This window comes from Anabrus simplex, chromosome 4 (assembly GCF_040414725.1).
Source record: "Anabrus simplex isolate iqAnaSimp1 chromosome 4, ASM4041472v1, whole genome shotgun sequence".
NCBI classification, from domain to species: Eukaryota; Metazoa; Arthropoda; class Insecta; order Orthoptera; family Tettigoniidae; genus Anabrus; species Anabrus simplex.
This window is the reverse complement of record NC_090268.1, coordinates 404,550,630-404,576,835: the sequence shown is the minus strand read 5'-3', so window position 1 is coordinate 404,576,835 and position 26,206 is coordinate 404,550,630. Positions and strand designations below refer to the sequence as shown.

General features: G+C 39.6%; 1 protein-coding gene across 1 annotated transcript in view; it reads left to right on the top strand.

Moving 5' to 3' along the window:
- LOC136872299 (phospholipid phosphatase 1) overlaps nucleotides 1-25,311 on the top strand; it is a 94,712-nt gene extending 69,401 nt beyond the window's left edge. The window contains exons 5-7 of the mRNA XM_068227317.1: nucleotides 2,406-2,526; nucleotides 5,568-5,744; nucleotides 16,963-25,311. Of these exons, the coding sequence (XP_068083418.1) occupies nucleotides 2,406-2,526; nucleotides 5,568-5,744; nucleotides 16,963-17,067 (403 nt within the window). The 3' untranslated portion in view covers nucleotides 17,068-25,311. The remainder of the gene's footprint in view (nucleotides 1-2,405; nucleotides 2,527-5,567; nucleotides 5,745-16,962) is intronic.
- Nucleotides 25,312-26,206: the final 895 nt, after the last annotated feature.

Sequence of the window (26,206 nt, the reverse complement as noted above, 5' to 3'; positions counted from 1 at the left end):
GTCATATGTCCCCACTCCATATGAGGTTTGGAATTTAATCCAGGCTTTCGGCACACAGTCTAGTGATTAGAAATTTTATACCACCACCTCTCCTACCCTGCCAGCGAACATTCTGATGGTGAAATTTTTTTCGACAACGGGACTCAAACCGGCTAACCACGGTGTCAGATCATATAGACTTCAACGCCTTAACGATCATGGCCACCAGGCGACACTCAAGAGATATTCAGTTCACTCTGTCATCTAGTAGGCCTAGAGTAAAATGAAATGTCACAATTGATGAACAGGCAGCCAGACAACACCAAATTAAAATGCTTGCACATGGTAGCTGAGGCCATATGATTATTATTTCTAGAATGTAACAATTACAATTTTACTTAAACATGTAAATTCTGAGTGAAAATTACAATTTGTGAAAAGTAACAATTGTATTGTATGTCCAACCTTTATGTCATTTCTCTAGGGGTTTGGGTATGAAGTGAGATGAACATTTTGTAGCGACTTTTATGACAGATGCCCTTCCTGATGTCACCCTCATCAGAGGAATTAATGAGATGAAATGAATGATGTGATAAATGATAGTAGGGAGGGAGAGAGTGAAACCCAGTGTCGGCACATAGCCTCCTCCTGACGAATAGCACCAAGGAGTCTGCTCAAGGCTTAATGTCTCCATCCAAGAGACGAATCACTATCAGCAGCATCACATGCCCTCACTCCATATAAACACTGTGGAGAGGTTTGGAACTGAATCCAGGATTTTAGCACACAATCCAGTGATTAGAAATTGTATATCACCACCTCTCCTACCCTGCTGGCCAATATTGTGATGGTGAAATTATTTTCGACCAACGCGACTCGGACCAGCTAACCACGGTGTCAGACCATAGAGCCTTGATGCCTTAATGATCTTGGCCACCAGATGGGCTTGAGAAGTAACAATTACAAGTAAAAATGTATTAAAAATTAATAATTACAAATAATTTTTACTCCCAACTCTGTACATAATAGCACCTTCTGCTTGGTAAGGAAGGCAACGGGGAAACCACCTCACTCTCCATTTCCCCAGATTGCCTCCTCACTAATGCACAGGTTAGCTGCTGAAGCTGCTGTGGATCCAACCAGCCTTTGGGCTGAGGACTAGACAGACAGACAGACGGACAGACAGACAGACAGACAGACAGACAGACAGACAGACAGACAGACAGATGTGAGCAACCGCAAAAAGACCTTGACAATGCAGTGAGATGGACAGCACGCTATGGTATAATAATAAATGGGGTTAAAAGTCAGGTTGTGAGTTTCATAAATAGGAAAAATCCTCTCAGTTTTAATTACTGCGTTGATGGGGTGAAAGTTCCTTTTGGGGATCATTGTAACCTAGGTATTAATATAAGGAAAGATCTTCATTGCGGTAATCACATAAATGGGATTGTAAATAAAGGTCACAGATCTCTGAACATGGTTATGAGGGTGTTCAGGGGTTGTAGTAAGGATGTAAAGGAGAGGGTATATAAGTCTCTGGTAAGACCCCAAGTAGAGTATGGTTCCACTGTATGGCACCCTCACGAGGATTACTTGATTCGAAAAATGGAAAGAATCGAAAGAAAAGCAGCTTGATTTGCTCTGGGTGATTTAAAGATATGAACTTCATTAATGTTTCCGTTTTGAACTGAGATCAACAATAGGATATCTATTAGGTTCAACCTTTTCAATACTAATTAGGTACGTGTTTATGTTACAAATACCTTTTATTCAACTTGGGGACCGGTTCCAACATATATAATGTCATCATCAGCCATAAAATGAATCACAAATATATAAGCAAAGACATAATCTGTAACTGACCATTTACACCATATGTCATAATAGAAGAGTAACGGGCCTAATAGATATCTTATCGTTGCTCTGGGTGACTTCCAACAAAAGAGTGGCATTACGAAAATGTTGCAAGGTTTGGGCTGGCTAGACTTGGGAGAGAGAAGACGAGCTACTCGACTAAATGGCATGGTCCGAGCTGTCAGTGGAGAGATGGCATGAAATGACATTAGTAGAAATAAGTTTTGAGTGATGTTTATAAAAGTAGGAAAGATCACAATATGAAGATAAAGTTGGAATTCAAGAGAACAATTTGGGGCAAATATTCATTCACAGATAGTTGAGTTAGGGAATGGAATAATTTACGAAGGGAGATGTTGAATAAATTTCCAAATTCTTTGCAATCATTTAAGGAAAAGCTAGGAAAACAACAGGTAGGGAATCTGCTACCTGGGTGACTGCCCTAAATGCATATCAATGTTGACTGATTGAAGTCTGACAGACAGACATAAATACAAGAACACATCTGTTTAAATATGTCTGGACTGTCCCTTTGTTTAATAAAACTTTTTACATCTGTAATGTTACAGTTACATAACGGAGTACACTTGCACCAATAAGGATATTAGCACATGGGCTGTCAGCGATTCTACTCGGTCATTTCCATCAGGACATGCAGCACTGGCATGTTACAATGCACTGTTTGTGATGGTAAGTAGTTTTTCTTCACTCTGATTTTTTAAAACCTGCTACTGAAGTTTTTTTTTTTTGCAAGTTGCTTTACGTTGCACTGACATACACAGGTCTTATGGTGACAGTGGGACAGGAAAGGGCTAGGAGTGGGATGGAAGCAACTGTGGCCTTAATTAAGGTACAGCCCCAGCACTTGGTGGTATGAAAATGGGAAACCATGGAAAGCCATCTTCAGGGCTCATCTCTTCATTTCTGAACAGACATATGAATCTGCCGAACCAGGAATAACATATGTCAGTTATACCTCAGCTGTGCCCATTGGTACCCCAGTTAGTACTTTGCCTCCTCAGTACCCTGCTGCTATTTATTTGGTGGTGTGAAAATGGGAAACCACGGAAAGCCATCTTCAGGGCTGCCGACAGTGGGGTTCAAATCCACTATCTCCCGAATACTGGATACTGACTGCACTTAAGCAACTGCAGCTATCGAGCTCGGTACTATTGAAGTAAATAGAAACATTACAATATGGAAAATTCTAGGTCATCTCTTCATTTCTGAACAGATAAATGAATCTGCCAAACCAGGAATAACATTTGCCAGTTATACCTACTGCTGTGCCCATTAGTACCCCAGTTAGTACTTTGCCTCCTGAGTACACTGCTGCTATTTATTTCTGCCAGCTGCATTGCCCTCTGTCACACTTATCTTCCTTGTACATTTTTGGACCTAATCATATCTTCTTGATTTAGGAGGGGCCATCTTCTTTCTGGTACATCAAACCACACTTTCTTGATCACACAGTTCTATTATGCCTCAATGTTCTTCTTGACCTATTCTGAGCATGTTTGGAGTTATAGTGTGAAAAGCTTCCTCAACAGCATTGCGCAGTTCTTCGTTTGTAGCATAATGACATGCAAGTACATGTTCCTAAACGACTCCCCGTAACAAATGTCAGGTGTGGTGAGGTCAGGACTTCTTAGTGGCCATTTCAAGGGAGCTGGTGTTGCTAATGAACCATGACCTATCGACCGTCCTGGGAAATGTTTGTTTAGAAACTCGAGCACTGAAAGTGTGTAGTGGTCACGCGCTACATTTTGTTGCAACCATATGTGTTCTGTGAGGCCCCTTTTCTCAAGCTGGGGTATTAACCATGTTTGTAACATGTATAAATAATTCGCGCCATTCACAGTCCCTTCAAAAAAGTACAGTCTACGCAGATGCTGTGATGTCATTGCTGCCCATATCATTACGTGAGGCGGGTTCCTATCCAACTCAACTCTGTAATGAGGATTCTCTTTGGACCACACTACAACATTTCTACATGTGAACTGTGATAAAGGCACAAACTGAAAACACAACCTTAGCATGGCTCACTGCATTTCGGATTTTAGTTAACAAAGCACGGCATGCTAAAATGCGCTCATTTTGGTCTCTACCCGAAAACTCACTTACGAACGTCGTCGAAAAGGTCTGAACTTAAGGTCTTTTTTAATGTAATCTCGCATTGTTGTCCTCGGTATACCAAGTTCCGAAGCATGTTTACAAGTCAATTTCATAGGAGATTGTTCAATTGAAAAACAGACTCCAGCACAGGTTTCTTCTCGTATCTTCTTCCTTCCATTACGCGGCTTATCTTTAACTTAAATACCTTTGTCTTGAATTTTAAAGCAGTATATTATTATACTATTTGTAATAATTAAGTATCAGTAATACATAAATGTAGATGACAATAAAGATTACATGCCATTATAATACAATTTATTTGAAAAATTATATGCTGGTGCAGTGGAACAGTGTTCAATAATATACAGGATTGGTAAGAAATCCCTCTGCCTGGAGAATAATGAACACAATTTTCCATGACTTTATTTAACAGGTCAAATCAAATCAAGTCAAAATCACTTTATTTGCAAATAAGGTGTCTACCTCGGTGACAAATGATACACAAAAGTACATTATTATCAAGCACTAAATTTTAAATTAAAAAGAAAAGAAGACATTTTCCTAAAATAAAGTATTATACAATTTACACTAAAAACACACAGCTCATCCTTAGTAAATTTATATGACAGTATTTACAAAATTATACTTATAATATCTTCTGTACTTACATACATAATCAACTCAAATACAGTATGTGTAATCACTTCAAATAATACTATATAATTGCTATAAGATTTAAATTTAAAATGCATTAATTTTAGTTTTTTCCCCAATTGGGTACCTAACATGCATAACGACATGCTGCATCTTAACCAGAGCCCCTTTTGCCACAGCTTTTCAGAGTTCCTGAAGTGCCTTCACACCTACCGTAGCGGTCCCAGGGCCCTCCAAGTCTTCACTGTAATTCACCACTACAGGCAGTCCCCTACTTCAGCCGTCCAATCTTCATAGACAAGGGGATGTAATTAAATTATTCACAAAAATTCTTTATTTACAATAACCTGCTCAGGTTGAATGCCTTCTAATATTTAATTTCCTTTCTCTGTTTCTGTTTATTCTTTCCTCGAATATCTGTAAAGATTTTTGAAAAGGGTCAAACACTTCCCCTGGTAAAATGTTCCACTCATTCACACCTTTCTCAATGAATGAAAATTTATCCCAATTGATTTTGCTAAAATCCTGTCTAATTTTATACTTGTGGTCAGCCCTGCCAATATAATTATTTTCTAACTGAAGCCTGTCATGGATTTCCCCCCATGCTCTCCTGTATCAGGTCTATATAATCCTATAAGTCTAGTTGAAATTACTATTACTGTCATGAAGTGGTAAAAATATTTACCTTAATTGTACACTTTACTCTGTCAAATCGTATGATCTAATTTCAACCCAACACACACAATTTAAGTAGACATTTTGCTACCGAAATGACTCCAGGATTATTCATTAGCATAAGAATGCTAGATTTCTTATATCTCAGTCTGAAACCTGATGGGGTGAACCTATTCTCAAAATGTTATTTCAAATTATTATAATGATGCTAGAGTGCTCCTGCAGATCCCACTAGTGATTTCATAGGTGGAATAGTTGCTTAATGATCATATTTCATTCTGTTGCAGTGGTTCATTCAGATCCGAGTTCCAGGTAACCTCACATGCAGCCTGGTACCTTGGTTACACTACCTGTGTGTAGAGTGGGCTCTCGTCTGCTCCATCACAAGAATAACAGACTTCAGGCATCACTGGTGGGACGTTCTGGGGGGAGGCTTTCTTGGTGTTACAATTGCAATATTTACTGTGAGTATCGTTGGTTTTTAGTATATATATATATATATATATATATATACACCCGCTGTGGGTGGGAGATGCAAACAAAGAATACACCCACGGTATCCCCTACCTGTCATAAGAGGCAACTAAAAGGGGCATCCAAAGGATGACTGAATTAGAACCATGAAACTATTTGTGATTAGTACCATCACGCAGGTAACACCATGGGTCGCCTTTACTTGTGAGTAGTACCACTATGTTAGGTACACATTAGGTGTGGTGAGTGGTTCACTGTGGGTTTACAGTACCTGTGATTAGTACCATAATATGCAAAACACCATGGGCTTACATTGTCTGTGATTAGTACCATTATGTGAGAAACACTACAGGTCTGGGCGTTGCCTGTGATTAGTACCACTATATGAGCGACACCGTGGAACTGCGTTGCCTGTGATCCGTACCCACTATGTGAGGAAGATCATGGGATAGTTCAGGTCCCTGTGATTAGTACACCTAGGTGAGGAACACCATGGGTTTGCGTTGCCTATGAGTGGCATCATTATGTGAGAAACACCTTAGATCTGCATTACCTGTGTGACGTACAATACTTGTGGGTAGTACCATAAAGTGTGGAACACCGTTTCTACGCTACTTTTGATTAGTATCGCAACATGAGAAATATCATGGTTCTATATTACTAGTGATAAGTACCATTAAGAGGGGCCACTGACCAGGATTTAGGATCCCTTTAGACACAACAAGCATCATCGATTCAGGACTGTACTTTGGAAGCAGTCCCTTGGTCAGAAATACTATTGTTTTAAGATAGTTTCTGGGAAGATGGGACATTTTGGGTCATATCCACTGCTTGTTTTAACTTCATAACCATTTTTCATCATTGTCTTTTTGAATTCTAGTTGGTGGATCAATTTTGGAATCATTTTTAACTTGCAGTATTGTGAGTTGGATCTGCTGATTATTTTTAATTCATATTCATCCATTCATTCTTCATCATCACATTTTGAATTCTGGTCAGTGGATGAATTTTGGACTTTTAAATTGTCATTACATTTTATTCACAATTGAAATGTCAAAGAGGTTCAACCTTTTCAATACAAAACGTGTTGTATAAGAAGTTCACAACATAATATTTATTGAATAATAAGGACCGGTTTCGACGCTCACTGCGTCATCATCAGCTAACAAAGATCAACAAATAGGCAAAGTACATGTCATGAATGATTTACATTAATAACTCTTGTATGGCTGAATACAAATGGTAAACTGCTTTGTCATAAAAGCTAGGAGAAACTTGAGTAAAATATGATGATGTGATGTGACACATAAAACATAGTGGTTTGATGGGTAAAAATTATGCATAAAATTGAACTGATGCTATGAGCATGAGAGTCTGAATATGGTGATAAAACTATGTGGTAAAAATAAAATGGTAAAATTGTCCACTCTTCTGTTGTTCACTTCAGGCACATAAGTCCAGGTCCGATGTTATATAGTCAAACCAATAAAAAAATTTTTTGTCGAGGCCGGGACACCTGATGTTGGGCGATTGAATAAGGTTGCTCTTCAAATTAGTCTCAGCTCAACAGGGTAGTGAATCTTTAAGAGAGGAAAGAAAAACGAAGTTAGTGAAATGGAAGTCTAAATCGAGTTCGGTCAAGGGTGATAGAATATGAGACTCACCTTGTTTGGCGTGCTGAGTGTGTGGTGTAAGAAGAGTTCTGGACTAGTGAGAAGGTGTGACTGAGTAGCGAAGTTAGAGTGAGAGGGGTGGGGAGGGGAAGTGGAGAGGAGAGGGGTAGGGAGGCGGAGTTTAAGGTGGGTCAGGAGGGCGGAGTGGCAGTGGTGTGGGACGTAAAAGAGTGCTGTGGAGAGCGTGAAAGATCGATTTTTCTCTCGTGGTTTTTATACCTCTAAAGACTTCTATTAGGTAGTCGAAAAGAATGCTGGATTTTTCTGAGATTTCGTTAAGATTTAAGTTAGGGTTAAAAAATTGGTCTAGGTGAATAAAACAGTTCTCCGTAACGTCGAGTAAAGGGCCTTTGTTTATGTTTTTGAGAATTTCTAGGTCTTGTTCTATGGTGGTAAAATTATGCTTTAAGTCATGTATATGTTGGCCTATTGCGGAAAATCTATTATATCTGATGGCATTAACGTGTTCTAAGTATCTAACTTTGAAGCTGCGCCCGGTCTGTCCGACATATGAGGAAAGACAGTTATTGCATTGAAAACGGTAAACACCTGACATTGCATAAGTGTCAGACCTGTTAACTGATTTGGAATTGTGAACTATATCTATGTTTCTATTGCTGGTTCTGTAAGAAATTATACAACACGTTTTCAATACACGTTTTGTATTGAAAAGGTTGAACCTCTTTGACATTTCAATTGTGAATCTCAGTTCAATACGGGAAAATGAAGTTTTTAACTTATAATTACATTTTATCTCATTTCATACCATTATGGGCTGATGACCTAGAGGTAAGGCTTTTTGCAGAGTAATAAATAAGTTACAAGATTGTGAGCAACTGCAACGTGACCTCGAAAATGTTGTGAGATGGACAGCAGGCAATGGTATGATGATAAACGGGGTTAAAAGTCAGGTTGTGAGTTTCACAAAAAAGGAAAAGTCCTCTCAGTTTTAATTACTGCGTTGATGGGGTGAAAGTTCCTTTTGGGGGTCATTGTAAGTATCTAGGTGTTAATATAAGGAAAGATCTTCTTTGGGGTAATCACATAAATGGGATTGTAAATAAAGGGTACAGATCTCTGCACATGGTTATGAGGGTGTTTAGGGGTTGTAGTAAGGATGTAAAAGAGAGGGCATATAAGTCTCTGGTAAGACCCCAACTTGAGTATGGTTCCAGTGTATGGGACCCTCACCAGGATTACCTGATTCAAGAACTGGAAAAAATGCAAAGAAAAGCAGCTCAATTTGTTCTGGGTGATTTCCGACAAAAGTGTAGTGTTACAAATATGTTGCAAAGTTTGGGCTGGGAAGGATTGAGAGAAAGGAGAAGAGCTGCTCGATTAAGTGGTATGTTCCGGTTTGCCAGCGGAGAGATGGCATGGAATGACATTAGTAGATGAATAAGTTTGAGTGGTGTTTATAAAAGCAGGAAAGATCACAATATGAAGATAAAGTTGGAATTCAAGAGGACAAACTGGGGCAAATATTCATTTATAAGAAGGGGAGTTAGTGATTTGAATAACTTACCAAGGGAGATGTTCAATAAATTCCCAATTTCTTTGAAATCATTTAGGAAAAGGCTAGGAAAACAACAGATAGGGAATCTGCCACCTGGGCGACTGCCCTAAATGCAGATCAGTATTGATTGATTGATTGATTGATTGATTGATTGATTGATTGATTGATTGATTGATTGATTGATTGATTGATTGATTGATTGATTGATTGATTGATATTAGGCTCCTTTAAACAACAGGCATCATCATCAGTTTTTAGTATAAAATAATAATGGCGTGTGGCCTCTGAAGGGGCCTGATGCAGGTCTTTCAAGTCGACACCTTATAGGCGACCTCCGCATCTGTGAGGATGGGCCCCTACCTATGATGAATTCTAATGATGAATATGGCACACATACCCAGCCCCCAACCCACTGGAATTAATCAATGAAGGTTAAAATTCCCGGCCCAGCCAGGAATCAAACCCAGGACCCGCTACATCCATAGGCCAGCATGCTAACAATTTATCCATGGAGCCAGACAGTCTTTAGTAATTACTGGAACATGATGAGTTAACTAGACAAAGAGACATATTCTGAATTGTAGGAGAACATCTATGTCTTGCTCCTCCCAAATGGTCCAGCTCCGTGGCTGACTTTGGAACACAGAATCCTGGCTTTGATTGCTTGCTGAGTCGTGGTATTTCAATTGTGAGCAGTGAGGATTGTTGGGGTTTATACTGTCCTGGACTTTCCTATAACTCATGCACATCACACAATATCATCCTCCACCACACTAACTCACAGTTTTGTACACACCGCAGATGCTGCCCACCCTTGTTGGAGGGTCTGCTTTACAAGAACTGCACCAGGCTAATAATGGTCATATGAAATTATTATTGTTATCACCCCAATATTCAACCTGGAAAAACACAAGGTAAACTCGGATGAAGTTTATCATGTACTCTTATGGTTGAGCTAAAACGTTATGTTGTTGTTAAGTTGTTTGAGTCATCAGTCCATGGACTGGTTTGATGCAACCTCCATGTCACCCTATCCTGTGCTAACCTTTACATTTCTACTTAAATACTACAACCTACATCTGCTCTAATCTGCTTGTCATATTCATACCTTGGTTTTCCCCTACCGTTCTTACCTCTTACATTTCCCTCAAAAACCAAATGAACAAAGTCCTGAGTGTCTTAAGATGTGTCCCATCATTCAATCTCTTCTTCTCTTCAAATTTAGCCAAAGCGATCTCCTCTCACCAATTCAATTCAGTGTCTTATTCATGATTTGATCTATCCATCTCATCTTCAGCATTCTTCTGTAACACCACATTTCAAAGCTTCTATTTGCTTTCTTTCTGAGCTAGTTATTGTTTATGTTTCACTTCCATACCAGGGGCGTATTCTCCTTGAATGCAAGGCATTCATTGCATGCGTTACGATAATGCAAAGAACTGTACGAAGTATGATTTTAGGTTGTTTCAAGTCAAATATTAACGATTTCATCTCTCAAAAGTTCAAAAGTTCTGCGCAACTGTACTAGTTCCGTTGCTTGACTACATGTGGTGCTGGTGTAGTCTCGCCATCTGTTCCACTCTTGAAAGAAAGAGACAGCAAATGGAGGAGTTAAGGATGTAAGGCATTCAATCTTAAAATTGCATTCGGTGGCAGACATAATTCTGAAGTCCTCCGATTGATGTCGCTGCAATTGAAACTTGGTCACACTTTGTCACCCCATACACGTGCTACTCTCTGCCATCTGTTAGCAATTTGGAGAAAGTCAACATGTCCAAGTTTACTGCGAACGGGACCCACGGATTACCCCCTAGCGAGAACCCAACCTGACGAAAATGACAAATGCCACTGGGGTGACTTACCTCAAGTGCTTGAGTTGTGGCTGACCAATGAGTTCATTCATTGTGTGTTTTGCTGATTAGTGAGTTCATTCTATGTGTGCTGTCCCTGTGCTATTCGTCGTTTTTGGTGTTTTCTTATATTCTCTACATGTGTCGTATTAACGATGGATGAGTCTAAAACGGATATAATTGTAAATCTGTTTGAAAAGCCATTTACTGGCCTTTCGTTTGATGAAAAGATTCAAATACTTAAAGCCGGGAGACCTCTCTCTTCCCTTGCAAATTTAAATAAATTTAAATAAAAAATTTAAAAACAGAAAACAAGAATTGTGTTCGCACGTTCAATCCAGAAACTTACAGTAAAACTGTTTGGCTCTCTGGCTCTGAGTCAATAAACAAATTATTCTGTTGGCATTGTTTTGTTTGTTACTGAAAATTCCCCTTGGAACGATTGTCATATCCACGCATGGATATCCTTAGGTACCTTTGGTAAAACTAGGATAGATTTGCAGTTGGATAAGCAGAAGCAGGAAAATGTTCTAAGGCACAATGAAGCCGTTAAGAAAAACAGTAAAATTCTGAAACGGCTGATTGCAGTGACATGCTTTTTGGGGAAGCAACAGTTACCACTCCGTGGGCACAATGAGGCTAGTGAATCCAACAACAGAGGGAATTACATAGAACTAATTAAATTGTTAGCTAAGTTTGATGAAAAATTAGAGTCACTTCACAAAAGCGAGTGCATTTACAGGACTGCTTCCACTCATTCAGAACGATTTGTCCGGCTCCATGGCTAAATGGTTAGCGTGCTGGCATTTGGCCACAGGGGTCCCGGGTTTGATTCCCGGCAGGGTCGGGAATTTTAACCATAATTGGTTAATTTTGCTGGCACGAGGGCTGGTTGAATTTCGTTCTCATCACGATGCGCAGGTCCCCTACGTGTGTCAGTTCAAAAGACCTGCACCTGGCCATTGCCTACGAGATACACAAGGCCGAGAAATACAGCACACTAAACTTGTCCTCGAGATAATTTCCGATAAGCGCCACTAGAGTTCTCTTTACTATTCTGTCTCAGCCGCTCATTGCAACATGTTCATATATGAAAAACTATAAAAATTCATTAAAACTAGTAATTTCAGAAGGCAGCAAACAGATATGAGATCAAAGATAGAACAAGAGCAATTGTTTGACTTATTTTCTACAAAGTATTTCTTACAATATGCTTAAACAAAATAAGTAATTCATGAAAGAAGCAGAGAAATCTGATAGCGAGTTTGTCACTTCTTACCGATTCCTTTAATTAAGTGCCTCAGAGTATCCGATAAGCGGATCGAGATTGCGGTCATAAATAACTTTTGGTTTAATCGCCCTTTCACCAATTATCAGCGATCCAATCTTTTCCTCCGCACATCTGATATTTTGACATTCGCATTGAAGCCGCTGTTTGGTGAGCAATGTTATGCCCGTTACGCTATATTTAGTGGTGTATTTCTCTTTTTTCTTCCCGTAAAATTAAATTTGTGTTTTCCTTTGTAGTGTAGTGGTTAGTGTGATTAGCTGTCACTCCCGGAGGTCCGGGTTCGATTCCCGGCCCTGCCATGAAATTTGAAAAGTGGAACAAGGGCTGGAACGGGTCCACTCACCCTGGGAGGTCAACTGAGTAGAGGTGGGTTCGATTCCCAGCTCAGCCATCCTGGAAGTGTTTTTCCGTTGTTTCCCACTTCTCCTCCAGGTAAATGGCGGGATAGTGCCTAACGTAAGGCCATGGCCGCTTCCTTCCCTCTTCCCTGCCTGTCCTTTCCAATCTTCCCATCCCTCCACCAGGCCTCTGTTCAGCATAGCAGGTGAGGCTGCCTGTGCGAGGTACTGGTCATCCTCCCCAGCTGTATCCCCCGACCCGAAGTCTGGTGCTCCGGGACCCTACCCTTGAGGCGGTAGAGGTGGGATCCTTCGCTGAGTCCGATGGAAAAACCGACCCTGGAGGATAAACGGATGAAGAAAGAAGAATAAAATTAAATTCGTTCTAACAGGAATAAAGCTCCTAAATGACCAATTTTAGCATGCTTTTCAATTTGGTTTGTTTTTTTTGTTTTTTGGTCAAGTTCAGATATCATAAAACTTTTTTTTTTTCTGATTTCATTACCCGTATCCTACTTCTCAATTTACAGATTGCTTTTCAGTAATCTGGTATTTAATTTTCTTATCCTTTTTTTTTTTTTTTTTTTTTTTTTAAGATTTAGCAGAGATACTTGTAGACTTTCTTTGATATAGAAACGAGACTTGTACTCCTTTTTCATTTGTGGCTGATGTATTAAGATATGATATGTTCATCGTTATCTGAATCGGAACTTTTACTAAATTTTGAAGGACCGGGCAAGATAGCCATGCGGTTAGGGGCACGCGGCTGTGAGCTTGCATCCAGGAGATAGTGGGTTTGAATCCCACTGTCGGCAGCCCTGAAGATGGTTTTCCACGGTTTCCCATTTTCACACCAGGCAAATGCTGGGGCTGTACCTTAATTAAGGCCATGGCCGCTTCCTTCCCACTCCTAGGCTTTTCCTATCCCATCGCCGCCATAAGACCTATTTGTGTCGGTGCGACATAAAGCCACTAGCAAAAGAAAATTTTAATGGCAATACATCATTTTAGGGAGCTGGATGCTTCCTGCATTTGACATTTTCCTGTTTGTGAACAGGATACACAATGAAAACAGAAGGAAATTTGATTGATGTGCTTACACTGAAATCTGTTTTATGAGAATTGCTAGGTACCTAAAGAGATCCTACTATATCACCTTGCCTAGAAATAGTTTGCTTCCATTTCTCCCTTAAACCGCACTCAGAAGGGAAACTATGGAACATCAATTTTCATGCTTTTTTTAGTGTCATCTGAAATACAGAGAGGTACACAACAGTGCACCTTCTTCTCAACTTCACAGACACTCACCGACAGAAACAATATTCACAATAAATTGCACAAAATCAACACAGCATCACAATTACTCCGCATATCACAACGTTAAAGTCTGCCAAGAACAGAACGGAAACCTGACATCTTAAGAACATGGGTAAAGAGAATTTAATGAAAATCGGTATATAGAGTCGGGGAATAAGAAACTACAGTCTAAGCTATAAACAATTTTGTTCACCCTGGATGAAATGGTAGTTAGGGAAAGGCACCTAAAATTTATTTTTTAAATACAGTATCAATGTTATTGGTCCTATCGAATGGTACTACATTATGGAATTTATAGAGAACTAGCTGATAAACCTGTGCTTTGCTACAGAATTCTGCATTCCAGTCCGCACCTTGTTCTTAGTCTCCTTATTTCTCTGTTATAATAAAGTGGGTCTTTAAGGGTACAAACTTCTTTTCATATTCCTCAACAATTGCTTTAAACCCATCCCACAGTCTGTTTACATTTTTATTTACTGTTTTCCACCGATCAAGGTTTCTTTTTAAAAACTCCCTCATGCCTCCTTTATCAGCCATATGGTACTGCCTAATAGTCCTACTTTTCAGACCTTCCTTTCTATTTATTTTTAACTACAACAAAAACAGCTTCGGCTAGGAAAGGCACCTGGAGATTAGAGAGGAGGGGATGAACTTAATCTCCATGCCATATTATTTGTGATGGAGCTGTGGAACACTACACATTGGGCATTTGCTGTGGAGACATATTTTAAGACAGGTGGTACTGTTATGCAGCGAAGATTCGGGCAACATTTCCATGTTAGTCAATATGGCCGAGTTCCCAGCCACAACACGATATTGCTGTGGGTTAACAATTTCAGAACAACTGCATTGGAATCTAAACAGAAATCAACAGGAAGGCCAAGAACTGCGCGTATGCCTGGAAGCATGCTGGCAGCGAATCTAGTGCGAGGATGAATCAAATGTAAGTTACACTAGCTCGCCGTGAAAGTACGCTGTATGTCGTGACCATGGCAAATGTGGAGCAAGCTACAGTAACTACTGACATGTTCAATAGGAAGGTTGGTGTGGTATCCCGTCGTGTTGTGAGTGCAGAGCGGGCTAAGCTCAATGGCGTGTCAATTGGATGTTCACTCCAAATTGGAAGTGCATGCAACGATCAGATTTCTATGGACTAAATGGCTCAATTGCATAGACATTCATCGTTAAATCACTGCTGTATGTGGTGAGTAGGCAATTTCTCACCCAGGTATTGTAAAGTGGTGTAAGCAATTTGACGCCGGACGCATGAATCTCATGGACGAATATCGTGAAGGCAGACCCGCAATGTCCAGTACCGTTGCCAATGTTGACCGTGAGGATGGGATCATTAGAGAGAATCAGTGCATAATACTGCAGGAAATTGCCAGCATGTTGAACATTTTGTACAGCAGTGTGTTCTCCATTGTTCACCAGCACCTTGGATTTTGTAAACTGTGTCAAAGTTGGGTTCCACATCTGCTCACCGATGTTCACAAGGGACAGCATTTCCAGTCTTCACTGACATTTTTGCAACAGAATTCTGTGGAGAGCAATGAGTTTCTGCAGCAAATCATCACAGGGGATTAAACGTCGGTCCAGCACTTCACCCCCAAAACAAAGAGAACATTGATGGAATGGGTACGCACCACATCAACACCACAAAGGAAGATCGAGGTCCAACCTTCAGCAGGAAAGGTAATGGCGACAGTGTTCTTTGACATGGAGGGTGTGGTGCACGTGGAATTTATGCCAAAGGTATGACAATCAACTTGGCTTCATATTGTCAAACGTTGAACCGATTGCGTAAGGCAATTAAAGAAAAGTGGTAGGGAAAATTGAGCACCGGCGTGATTTTGTTGCACGTTAATGCAACATCTCATACAGTCAACCAAATGTCCAAACTGCGGCAGCGATTCAAGTTGGAGGTATGGCAACATCCTCCATACAGTCCAAACTTAGCACCATGTGATTATCATGTGTTCAGTAAGCTGAAGAAGGATCTCGGTGGACGACGATTCCTAAACAATGAGGAGATGAAATCAGCTGTCTCTAGGTGGTTACATAGCACTGGAAGTGATTTCTGCGCACCCGGAATTGAAAAGTTGGCTGACCGTTCCGAGAAATGTTTAGAGTCATGTGGAAAAGTGAACTTACATTGCATGTTGTCATAGCCATGTTGCCTATGCGATGGTGGTTTCATAAATGGCCATAACTTGGAACTGTAACTTACTTTTTGATTCTCCCTCATATTTCAGAACAACCCTGAAACTTCATCACTATGTCACGCTGCAGCTCTGAGTCTTTCAAAACTTAATTGTTTTTCCAAGACATTTCTTTCTATTCATGATTCTTTCCATTACTTTTTATTTAATTTCAAAAACAATCAGATATTGTTGCCAGACCCTGTATATCCCTGATGAAACTGGGAAGTGAAACGAGCGTTTTAAGAGTTGTAAGAAATTGATGTGGGAGAAAAGATTTTGGTTTTCTTTTCTGTTGCTCCCTCAAACCACACTAGCCTATCATTGTGTTTATTCTGTTACATGTTTCTTATCATATTCCTTTCACTTTTGATTTTATTTGTCACTTGTTTGTTCCTTTCCAGTACTTATATTGACCCAATAGAATCCTTTTCTCCTTCTGGGTTTGTCCCCATCTTCTTACCAGGTGTATTTTTATCTATTTGTCTCTTCTCTATTCCTGTCTTTATCTGGCCTTTTTTTTACATAAATATGTCTGGTGGTCATCCAAAAATTTCTGTAACAAAATAATGTCATGTAACAAAATGTGTGATGCAATGTTACCTAGCAACAGTACCTTGAGAATAGAACCAGCTTTTGGGTTAATATGGCAAGTCCGTGCAGTTGGTCTGCCAGTGCTAAGCAGAGACTTGGAGTGGCGTACCAATCCAACTGATGAACCCAAATGGTACGTCTGGGCGAAACTCTGCAAGCCCACATGGTATAACAACCCAAAAGCTGGTTCTGTTCCTGTGATTTTCAGATCTGCGGTCGTGAAAACCATTTTTGGAGTATCTTGTGAGTTGCACAGGCAATAGATATGTATGTTGTGGCCATCCATTAATACTTCACATCACATCACCCTTAAGTTCCTTCTCCAAGCACTCCTTGGTTATACAGTACTTTGCTCATCCATCATCTTTACATGACCAAAAGATCTTAATCTACTTTTAGTTTAAGAAAGTACAACATTTTGTTTGCAGATGAGACTCTTCACCAGTGGTCTGTTTGAAACCAGGAAGACTTCTCAAGCAACAGTTCATCCTGTGAAACGAGAGGCAGTGATCTTTGGAACTGGAGATGTGTGACAAGTTTTTATTTCTCCTTCACCTCTTTAAGATCCTCAAGAAAGAAGTAAAGTGAAGTACAGTATTCATCAAGAGGCAGAGCACTAAAAAAAATGGCTGATAGATTCATAACTTTATTATTCTTTCTTTAAGGTTGTCTTGTACCATGGAACCTGTCTTTAGGATCACTGTATTTGGAAAACTATTGAGGCTACTTTAAATTAGTGTATATATATTTTTGAATGTACAAAATCTTCACTACAGGTGGTTACAAAGCGGGTGTACCCATTTTTGTTTAACAATAATTCGTGTTAAAGTCTTTAAAATCAGTGGCGGCTTGTAACAAAATTTTCAAGAGGTTCACAACATTTTTGTTCACATCTCAAATGTACCAAAGTATAGCGGAAATCGTTAAAAAGTTACATGTTAAATCATTTCACTGAATGTTCTTTGTACAGTTGCTTCTCTCATAATATGGTAGAACCCCTGTAACCAAGGATCTATTTTATCTGAAAATAATCTGTGAGCATACAACAAAACTAACATTACTACTGCTACTACTGCTAAAATGTGTTCATTCAGTACCCCTGATGGGGTAAGGCGAGTCTTTTGTCAACTCAGGAGATGTATTGCGGTGAAGGTGAGAAGGGAGCAGCAGTGCCAAATGAAAGGGGCTGTTCCGGCATTCGTCTTAGTGAGGAGAATGGAAACCATGGAAAACCATTCTCAGGACAACAGACAGTGGGACCAGTCCTCTGCCTCCCAAATACAGATCTGAAAAGCAACGGTAAAGGCGTAGCCACTGTTAGCCAAAGCTACTCTGCTCGGTGATAGTAAAATTTGCAGCAACTTTGCTACAATGCTGTATTGTAGTGAATATTAATGGATGCGAACACTATCCTTGGTTTTTACATAGCATGGAGTTCATCTAGGTATGACAAGAAGCATAAAAATTATGTAACCACATTTACTGGTACTCAAATTAATTTCAGTTCAAACGATTCTCCACACACAATGTAATGCAAAATTCTTCTCGTGATTACAAACACCTGTCCAACCTGTCTAGAATTACTCCCAAGATCTTCTGGCATGGTATTGCAATAGCAACTTCAGGAAGGCAGAGGCTAACAGTAATAGGAGAGGTGGCGAACACTTATGGTCAACTGTAATACTATCTCTGCTTTGAGGATTGTACACAGAAAGGCACATACCTCACCGTGCTCCTCGCTTATGGGGATATCTATGCATAAACCATGACATCATCTGCTGGCGGATGTGCATAGTCTTCAGCATCGTAGCACAAAATCCAGCATGCCCCCTGCATTGTCAGTCAACGGTCAGTGTAACAGAGCTTCGATATAATTTGAACGCTTTCAATCGATTGATGGAAACAGGTCGAAACAAAGGAAATTATTTTAAATTATCCATGAACATGTGAATATGCATGAGAACTGGGTGTTGATGTGCCAATGTGCTCTTGAGAACCTACTGCCACTGCTTAAAATACCTAGTCCTGATGATTCGCCAGCTGATTTGTGGAAGCTTGCTATTACCTAGCTCATAGACTTCTTTAACACATTCACTGCTGGTCCTTTAGACCCTTGCATCACCAGGGTACTAAAATCATTATTATGTAAATATTTCTATGTCGCAAGAATGTTCATAAGTGTCAGTAGCATGAGTTTACAGCATACTCTCGTGCTTTTAAGCGTCACCAGCAGTGAATGTGTTAATGCCATAATTGAGTAGGGTGAAATTCCTGCTTACTAGACATCAAGTGTTATAATACTTATTTTTAAAATCATGGGAGACCCAGACTATTGACTAATTTGCCTCTTGAATCAAACCCTGAAGATCTTTGAGCAAGTTATAGACCAGTGATTTTGTAGCATTGTTACTCTTTACTATCAACCAGTTCTGAACTGTGTAAAGTTCCATCATTACAGATGCGATTTTTGCTGCATGGATGCTGCTAGAGTGACACCAGGAAAGAAAGTTATTACATCTAACTTTCCTCGATTTGGAGAAGGTTAATACCAATATAAATGGTCCGTTATTGGAGGTTCCCTATGGGAATCAACATCTATATCATCTATATCATTGGAGAAGGTTTTTGATCATGATCCACACCAACTTAAATGGTATTCACTGCGCAACCACAGAGTTCCAGAGCTCTTCATCTATTGTATTTGACTGCTCTACTCAAGAACCGTCAACCATGTTAAATGCTCAGAACTCATGACTTTCATGTGACAGTAGGCATATGTCAGGGATCTATGCTGTCACCTCTCCTTTCCTTCCTCATCCTGGGCAATATGATATGTGATTTGCATTGTGATGTCCCATAGACACTGCTACAGTATATGCTGATGACATCATGCTTGCAGCTACTACTAGGGTAGAGCTCCAGCAAAATGTACAGACATGGGCTGCTCACCTTGCAGTTAGGGCTTTGTCTTAATACTCAGGAAATGTGGAGTATTTGGAAACAATTCTGGCTGATGTTTCCATCCAAGTTAATGGTGTTCATCTTCAGAAAGCTAACTTGTTCAGATACTTCTTTCTTTTTTTGCTGTTTGCTTTATGTTATGGGATAGGAAAGTGGGGTTCAAACCCACTATCTCCCATATGCAAGCTCACAGCTGCGTGCTTCTCACTGCATGTTCAGATACTTGGGTTCATACCTGCAGAGTAAGGGTAGAATTGACAGTGGTGTTAGAGCACAAGTCAAAGCTATGTGGTCATAGCAGAGGGAAGTTACAGTACTTTATGTGACTGTAGAAATCCAATCCAACCAAAGTCAAAGATCTACTGAACTATTATGCATCTAGTGATGTTATATGGAACAGAATGCTGGCCCTCAACCAAAACTATCAAAAGCTGACTTCTTGCAACAGTAATGTGCATGGTTTGATGGACAATGGGTGTCTCATTCCAGGATCACATTCAAGACTACACTTGTAGGCAGAAGTTTGGTATTGCACCTATTCAAGGTAAAACGCGAGAAGGGTGACTATGATGATCAGTCCACGTCTTACAGGCAGCACCTGGAACAGTTGCCAATACATCTCACTATCTTAACATTGATGGCCAATGACCATGTAATAGGCCTGAACAATGACATCAGGACACCATCAACAAAGACATGAGAATCTGCAGCATTTGTCCAACTGATGCCCAGGACCAAGCAAAGTGCCAATCGAAGAGCCTAAAAGTGGACCCCGATCCAGCAGGACAACTCCATGATGATGATGATGATGATGATGATGATTTGCCTTGAAGTTTTAGCAACCATTTTAGTAATCATGTTGCCAAACCTTGGTAACCATAGTGTGGGCTGGAACACACATTTTTGGCCTTCTCTTTTTACAAAGCTCTGTTATTGGACCTATCCAGCAGGACATGCTTATTGAATGGTTGGTGCCACAATTGCAACAAGTTGGTATCGAAAACACTGTTATCTGGCAAAAAGACGGAACACCAACATGACCTTCCCCAGCCGGTGGATTGTAAGAAGTCCTGAAGATTATCCAGCACCCTTAACCTAGTCTACAAAAAGTCTTAACTTCACAACACCTGATATTGCTCTCTAGGGATTTATCACAGAGAGAGTCATAAACAGCAGTACTACACAATGCAAGAATTGTGAGCAGATTTCTGCCAGAATTGAACTGTGCTACGAAAATCTTTCTACTGATGATTTGGACACTTATACCATGAGTGGCCATATCAGTCATTCAACCATAAGCCCTGTGGTCTCAAAAAGTAGGGTAGGCCCACTTTGTGGCCACTCTGTACATAGCAGACCAAAGGCCTGAGTTCTGTTACAAGTCTCGTTGCAGAACTAATGGAGAACATGCACTCTCATAATCCATTTCTTGCCTACTTTTCCAATTATTATGTGGTATGTTGTGTATTTTGTAATTCAATATTTCTTAAAGCACATTTGTACTCAATGTTTTGTTACAGAATAGAATTGTATTTCTCCAAAACAAATTAATTCCTTTTTTACTGAATCAAGTTGTCATTGCCAGTGAAAATTCTCCAGTGTAACCAAGAGTGAGTTTTACAGGATTAAAAAAAAAAAAAAAAACTACGAGGTTCTTGAGTCTGTCCAAACTAATCCAGTATAAAATAAATAAAAGATGTGAAATTAATTAATTAGGTATCTTTTTTTGGATAAAACTGATTTATGGAAAGTAGACTTTCTATTTGGTACCAAAATCTCATTTTTGCCCTCAGAGCACATAGGAGGTTCTTCACAGCAATGACAAAGTGAATTTGGAGCTTTAGGGTAAATGTTTACCATGTCAATATAAGTTATGAGATCCAAAACATGACTTTCCATTCCAAATATATCACATGTTGGGATTTAAACTGCAGCTACTGTGCAGGGTGACTAGAAGATATATTACTGAATTTTCACATCTGTACACTTGTGTGAACTCATACTGCATTCCACTCCACCAGAATGGAGAGAATCATGATGGGATTATTGGCATTTTTTAATTTCTAAAGGTCCAGTGATGGGAGAGATAAATAACATTCTGTCTCATGAACTCAAGGAATATAAAACTACTAACTACTGGACACTTCTAATAAAATGCCCCTTTCTGAATTTTGTTTCTTTGTTTCTGCTGTATATTTGACATTGCACTAACACATTTAGATTTCTGGTTGGTGATGGTGAGAGAGGGCTAAGACTGGAAAGATATTACTTATATCCTTAATCATTTCAATGCTGGATTCTCAGATAAGGCCATGCATCCCAGTGCTGGATTTCTTTATTTTGAGTTACCTTCAACTGGCTGTTTATGATATATGCTAGTTTTGTTTGAAACATGCATTAACATTTTCTAGTTCAAAAAGGTCAAAATACTCTAATTCTGATGATTCTGGAGTTGACTATCAAACCACATGAAAGGCAAGTTGAGTTCACAACTACTTCCTTCCCTATTCCATGGCACGTTTTCATCACTCTCACTTTCCAAAATTACCTAAAAATCCTGTGCATCACTTTCATCACTATTGAAATTCTAATCTGAATTAATTTCTTCCAAAAACAAGAGAATATGCTCGGGCCACATACTACAGTCACATAGGGTAGCCATAATGCACAGCTGAGTAGAGTGTTTACATCCACGTAACAGAAGGTAAACGTATTTATTTACTGCCACCTATACATGAATAAAGAAACTAAGTAGTTGAAAACGTGGCCAATGGACTACAGCAGCACACAGCATGTTTGAAGTAAATTGATTGTATTTGGTGATAGGAAGTGACACCATAATATTCAAATTAAGTTAACTAAACTGCAGCAGAGAAATATGATAGTTCTTTCTCTCAGGTTTAATCTCTTGTTAAATGTTTTCTAATTTAAAAAATCAAAGACTGAAGAACCTAACAGTTAAAGATAAGAGGTGCAACTGAACTGGCTAGTGATTTCCATTCTCCTGCACTAAGGCGAATGCTGTGACAGTTCCTAGTATAGGCCACGGCCACCAACCCTCTCACCTTCCTCTTCCTGGCCTTTTTCCAAATTATTGGGGTCAACACTTGATGGATATTTGGCCTGTTTTTACTGCCGATGCCCTTCTTGATGGAGGGGTGTATTCACTACTGCATATTTCTAGGTGGTTGGCAGTGTAGTGTGCTGTCACCACTGTTATTCATAATGATTATGGACAAAATTTTGAAGGATGCAAAGGAAAACTACGGGGACAGGAAGCTGAGGGATGTTTGCAGATGATCTTGTGGTGTGGGGAGCAAACAGAGAGGAAGTACAAGAGCAACTCGGCATGTAGAGTGAGTTTATTGAAAATTATGGAATGAAAATCAGCATTGAAAAGAGTAAGGCATTGGTGTTAACTAGAGGAGAAAAAGAAGGGAAAGGAATGATAAAATTTAGGGAGCAAAACTTTGAATTTGTGGAGACAGTAGTAATAATAATAAATTATGTATGGTATTCTCCATCTATGATCCTATCCTGCACTCATCAGAAATACTAGTGGTGGTGGTGGTGGTGGTTATTGTTTTAAGAGGAAGTACAACTAGGCAACCATCCTCTATATAACACTAATCAGAGGGAAGAAATGGAAGGGATCCGACGCTTCGAAAAATGAAGATATCGGCCAAAGGAAGACAAGGACCACGAAGGGCGTGAAAGTGAAAGACTCCCTAGCCCTCGCAAACCTAATAGCGTCGGGGTCAGAAAAGAACAAGAGTTGACCAAGGGAGGTCGGACAGGATAGATGAAAGTGAGGAGCCTGGCACAAGTAAGTGGAAGCAATGCCAGGACTCAGCTAAGGACCCGTGGTCGCCAACCCACGCTCCAAAGTTCAGAGCCCCTGGGGCCCCTTTTAGTCGCCTCTTACGACAGGCAGGGGATACCGTGGGTGTTATTCTACCGCCCCCACCCACAGGGGTATCAGAAATACTAATTCACATCGTGAGTGGAAACTAGTCTTATATATGAGTCAGAGTAATACCGGCACCTTCTCTGATACAAATCTCCTGGCCTGAGAGATGGTATCACCGTCTAGGAGGTCCGCCTCCTGCTTCAGGGGAGGAATGAAAACATTTAGTACTAGTAGTAACAGCTGTAATGAAGGAAGAGTGTTCCAGTCCTCACTGAAAGAAGAAACATACATCTCTCCCACTTACTTTCGTATGCCTCTCTGCTGCACAGAATGTAGCAGGTAATGTTGTCACAGTTGTCAATAGCAACCATCGAGCTAAGTTCCATCTCCAAAGGTTACCATGGTCAAAATTACACTGCGCTTGCTGCCAGAACAGGAAGAATTAGGTGCTGTACAGAAATACAGAAATACGTTTCTATTAAAACCAACATGTGTGATTAGGAAAATAAATTTTAAAAATCATTCTGGCAAAATAACTGGTGAAGTGGTGAAGTACCCACCAATAGCCTCCCTGGTGTTTGTAGTTATTTCACAGCATATTTTTCACATGGCTGTAGAAGTGTGAAGCTTTTTGTATCCTATGAAGTATTTTTTACTGAGATGATGCTTCCAGGGTACCTGAACCTAGAAACAGATTTCAGCTTAGTTCCCTCCAGAAAGATGGTAGAACTTGTTCCTTCTCTCCTGACTGTCATCTTCATAATTTTAGCTTTGCTTATTTTAAGCTTCTTTAAATTTGCTGTTCCAAAAAATTAACTTATTTTGCACTTCTGCTTCAGTCTCTCTCCAAATCACAGCATCATCCGCAAATACCAAGGTGTTTCCCTTAGATTTATTTTATGTATTTTTTTTTACCTAATCTGTTATGATGATAACTAGAAAGAGTTAAAGCAGTCCCTTTTGAACTACTACACTTGCATTGAAGCAATTTGATTTTCCACTCCCTATTTGCCTCTCTTCCTCAGTCAACATGTTAACAAAGGGATGCAAAATAGTGTCCAAGTAGACAGAGGTCAGTGTTTCATAAAGAAATAAGGTTCTAATTATTCTTTGTCCACTAACTACACACCAAACACCTACTTTCGTGTCATGAAAAGGTGCCTCTCATATCATTGAGAGATTTTCAATGTTCCAGTATGGAATGTTCTTAGAATTACCCACTGGGGTGAAACCAAGCTTCATCAGACATGATCAAAATTGAAGGCTAAAAATCTCCATCATGCACAGATTGTTGCACCCACTGACAGAAGTTAACACAAGTGACAGAATCCACAATATTTAACTTGTGCACCACAGAAACCTTAAAGAGAACGTTTTTTTTCAGAATTTTAAGCCTTATCAGCACTCAGATGGGTGAGAGCCACACTCTTGTGCTAAATAGCTTGATGGTTTATAAGATCTAACCTGAAATCTTGCTTACATGTCTTCAATAAATTTTTTTGTGTTAGTTAAGACCCTCTTTTTATAATGTCTTTTTCTGGTTAAGACAGATACAGTTGCACGTCACTTTTCAAACAAAGCAAGGACATATGGTTTTGATGGTTGTACAATCATCACTGCTTTAGATGGGGCACATGTTATTATCACATATTTAAGTTTTGTTTCAAATGATTTTCTTTCTTTTTTTAATACATGTGTTAGAGAATTTCATTAACTTCATCCCTTCTACAGTATTCTGGTAGGGTAAAAAAGCAGAATATTTCTTTTCATTCCTTTTTGTTATGCAATTGTATGTTACTTCATTTTTTAGTTTGTATAATGGATGATTTGCACACAACAAGTTTATGTACTGTATATGTAAATTTACTAGTAAGAATAAATTATTTTATGTTAACTTCCAGTGTGTTGATAATAATCTTCATTATGGTAGTGACCACCAAAACAAAGAGTTTACGGGAAACTTGAGCGAGCAAATTATCCCTTGCAACTTGCAAACTTGAGCGAGGCGCACATAGTGAGGTGACCAGAAGGACAGCCTGTATTTCTCCACTCAAGGGATGAAGGGAGACAACAGTTCCCTTGTGCCATCCTCTGCCCTGTAAGGCTCGGTTGTTAGTAGAGCTCTGTAACTGTGCTAGTGGGACATGTGATTTGCTTGAAGTGCTCAGTGATTGTGATTGAACAACAAGTGATAGTATATAACCTTCAGTAAATCGTTAGCAATACTTCCACACACACCTACCATACGATTTATTTGTTTCAATGAATTGACTCAACAATACCAATGTAAATGGTTCACTATTGGACATTATAAATTTTCCAGCTAACTCATTCCTGGTTGCCAGCATTTCGCCCCCGTGTGCTAGGTTGGGCTCGTCAGTTGGTACCTAGCACACCTACCAAGGCTAATGCATACTGTGGAGGCTGGCAACCAGGAATGAGTTAGCTGGAAAATTTATAATGTCCAATAACGGACCATTTATATTGGTGTTATAAATTTACTCATTCAGGACACATATTTTAGATTCCCTATGGGAATCAACATCTATATCAACTCAACAATTCGAAATACTACAAGGCCGGCAGATAAGCGGCTGACAGTGGGCAGCAAGCTAATAGTTCGACAATCATTCACCAAGTTCGTAGTTAAGCTCCCTACTTTCTCAAGTTTAAAATGCCCACAGTTCATACTAATGAAGTATTTTATCTTACATCCCCTCATACCTCACACTGATATTTACAAATCTTCATTCCTACACTATCTTCTCAAATTCAACATTCAGCTTCATAGGCCAAGGTGT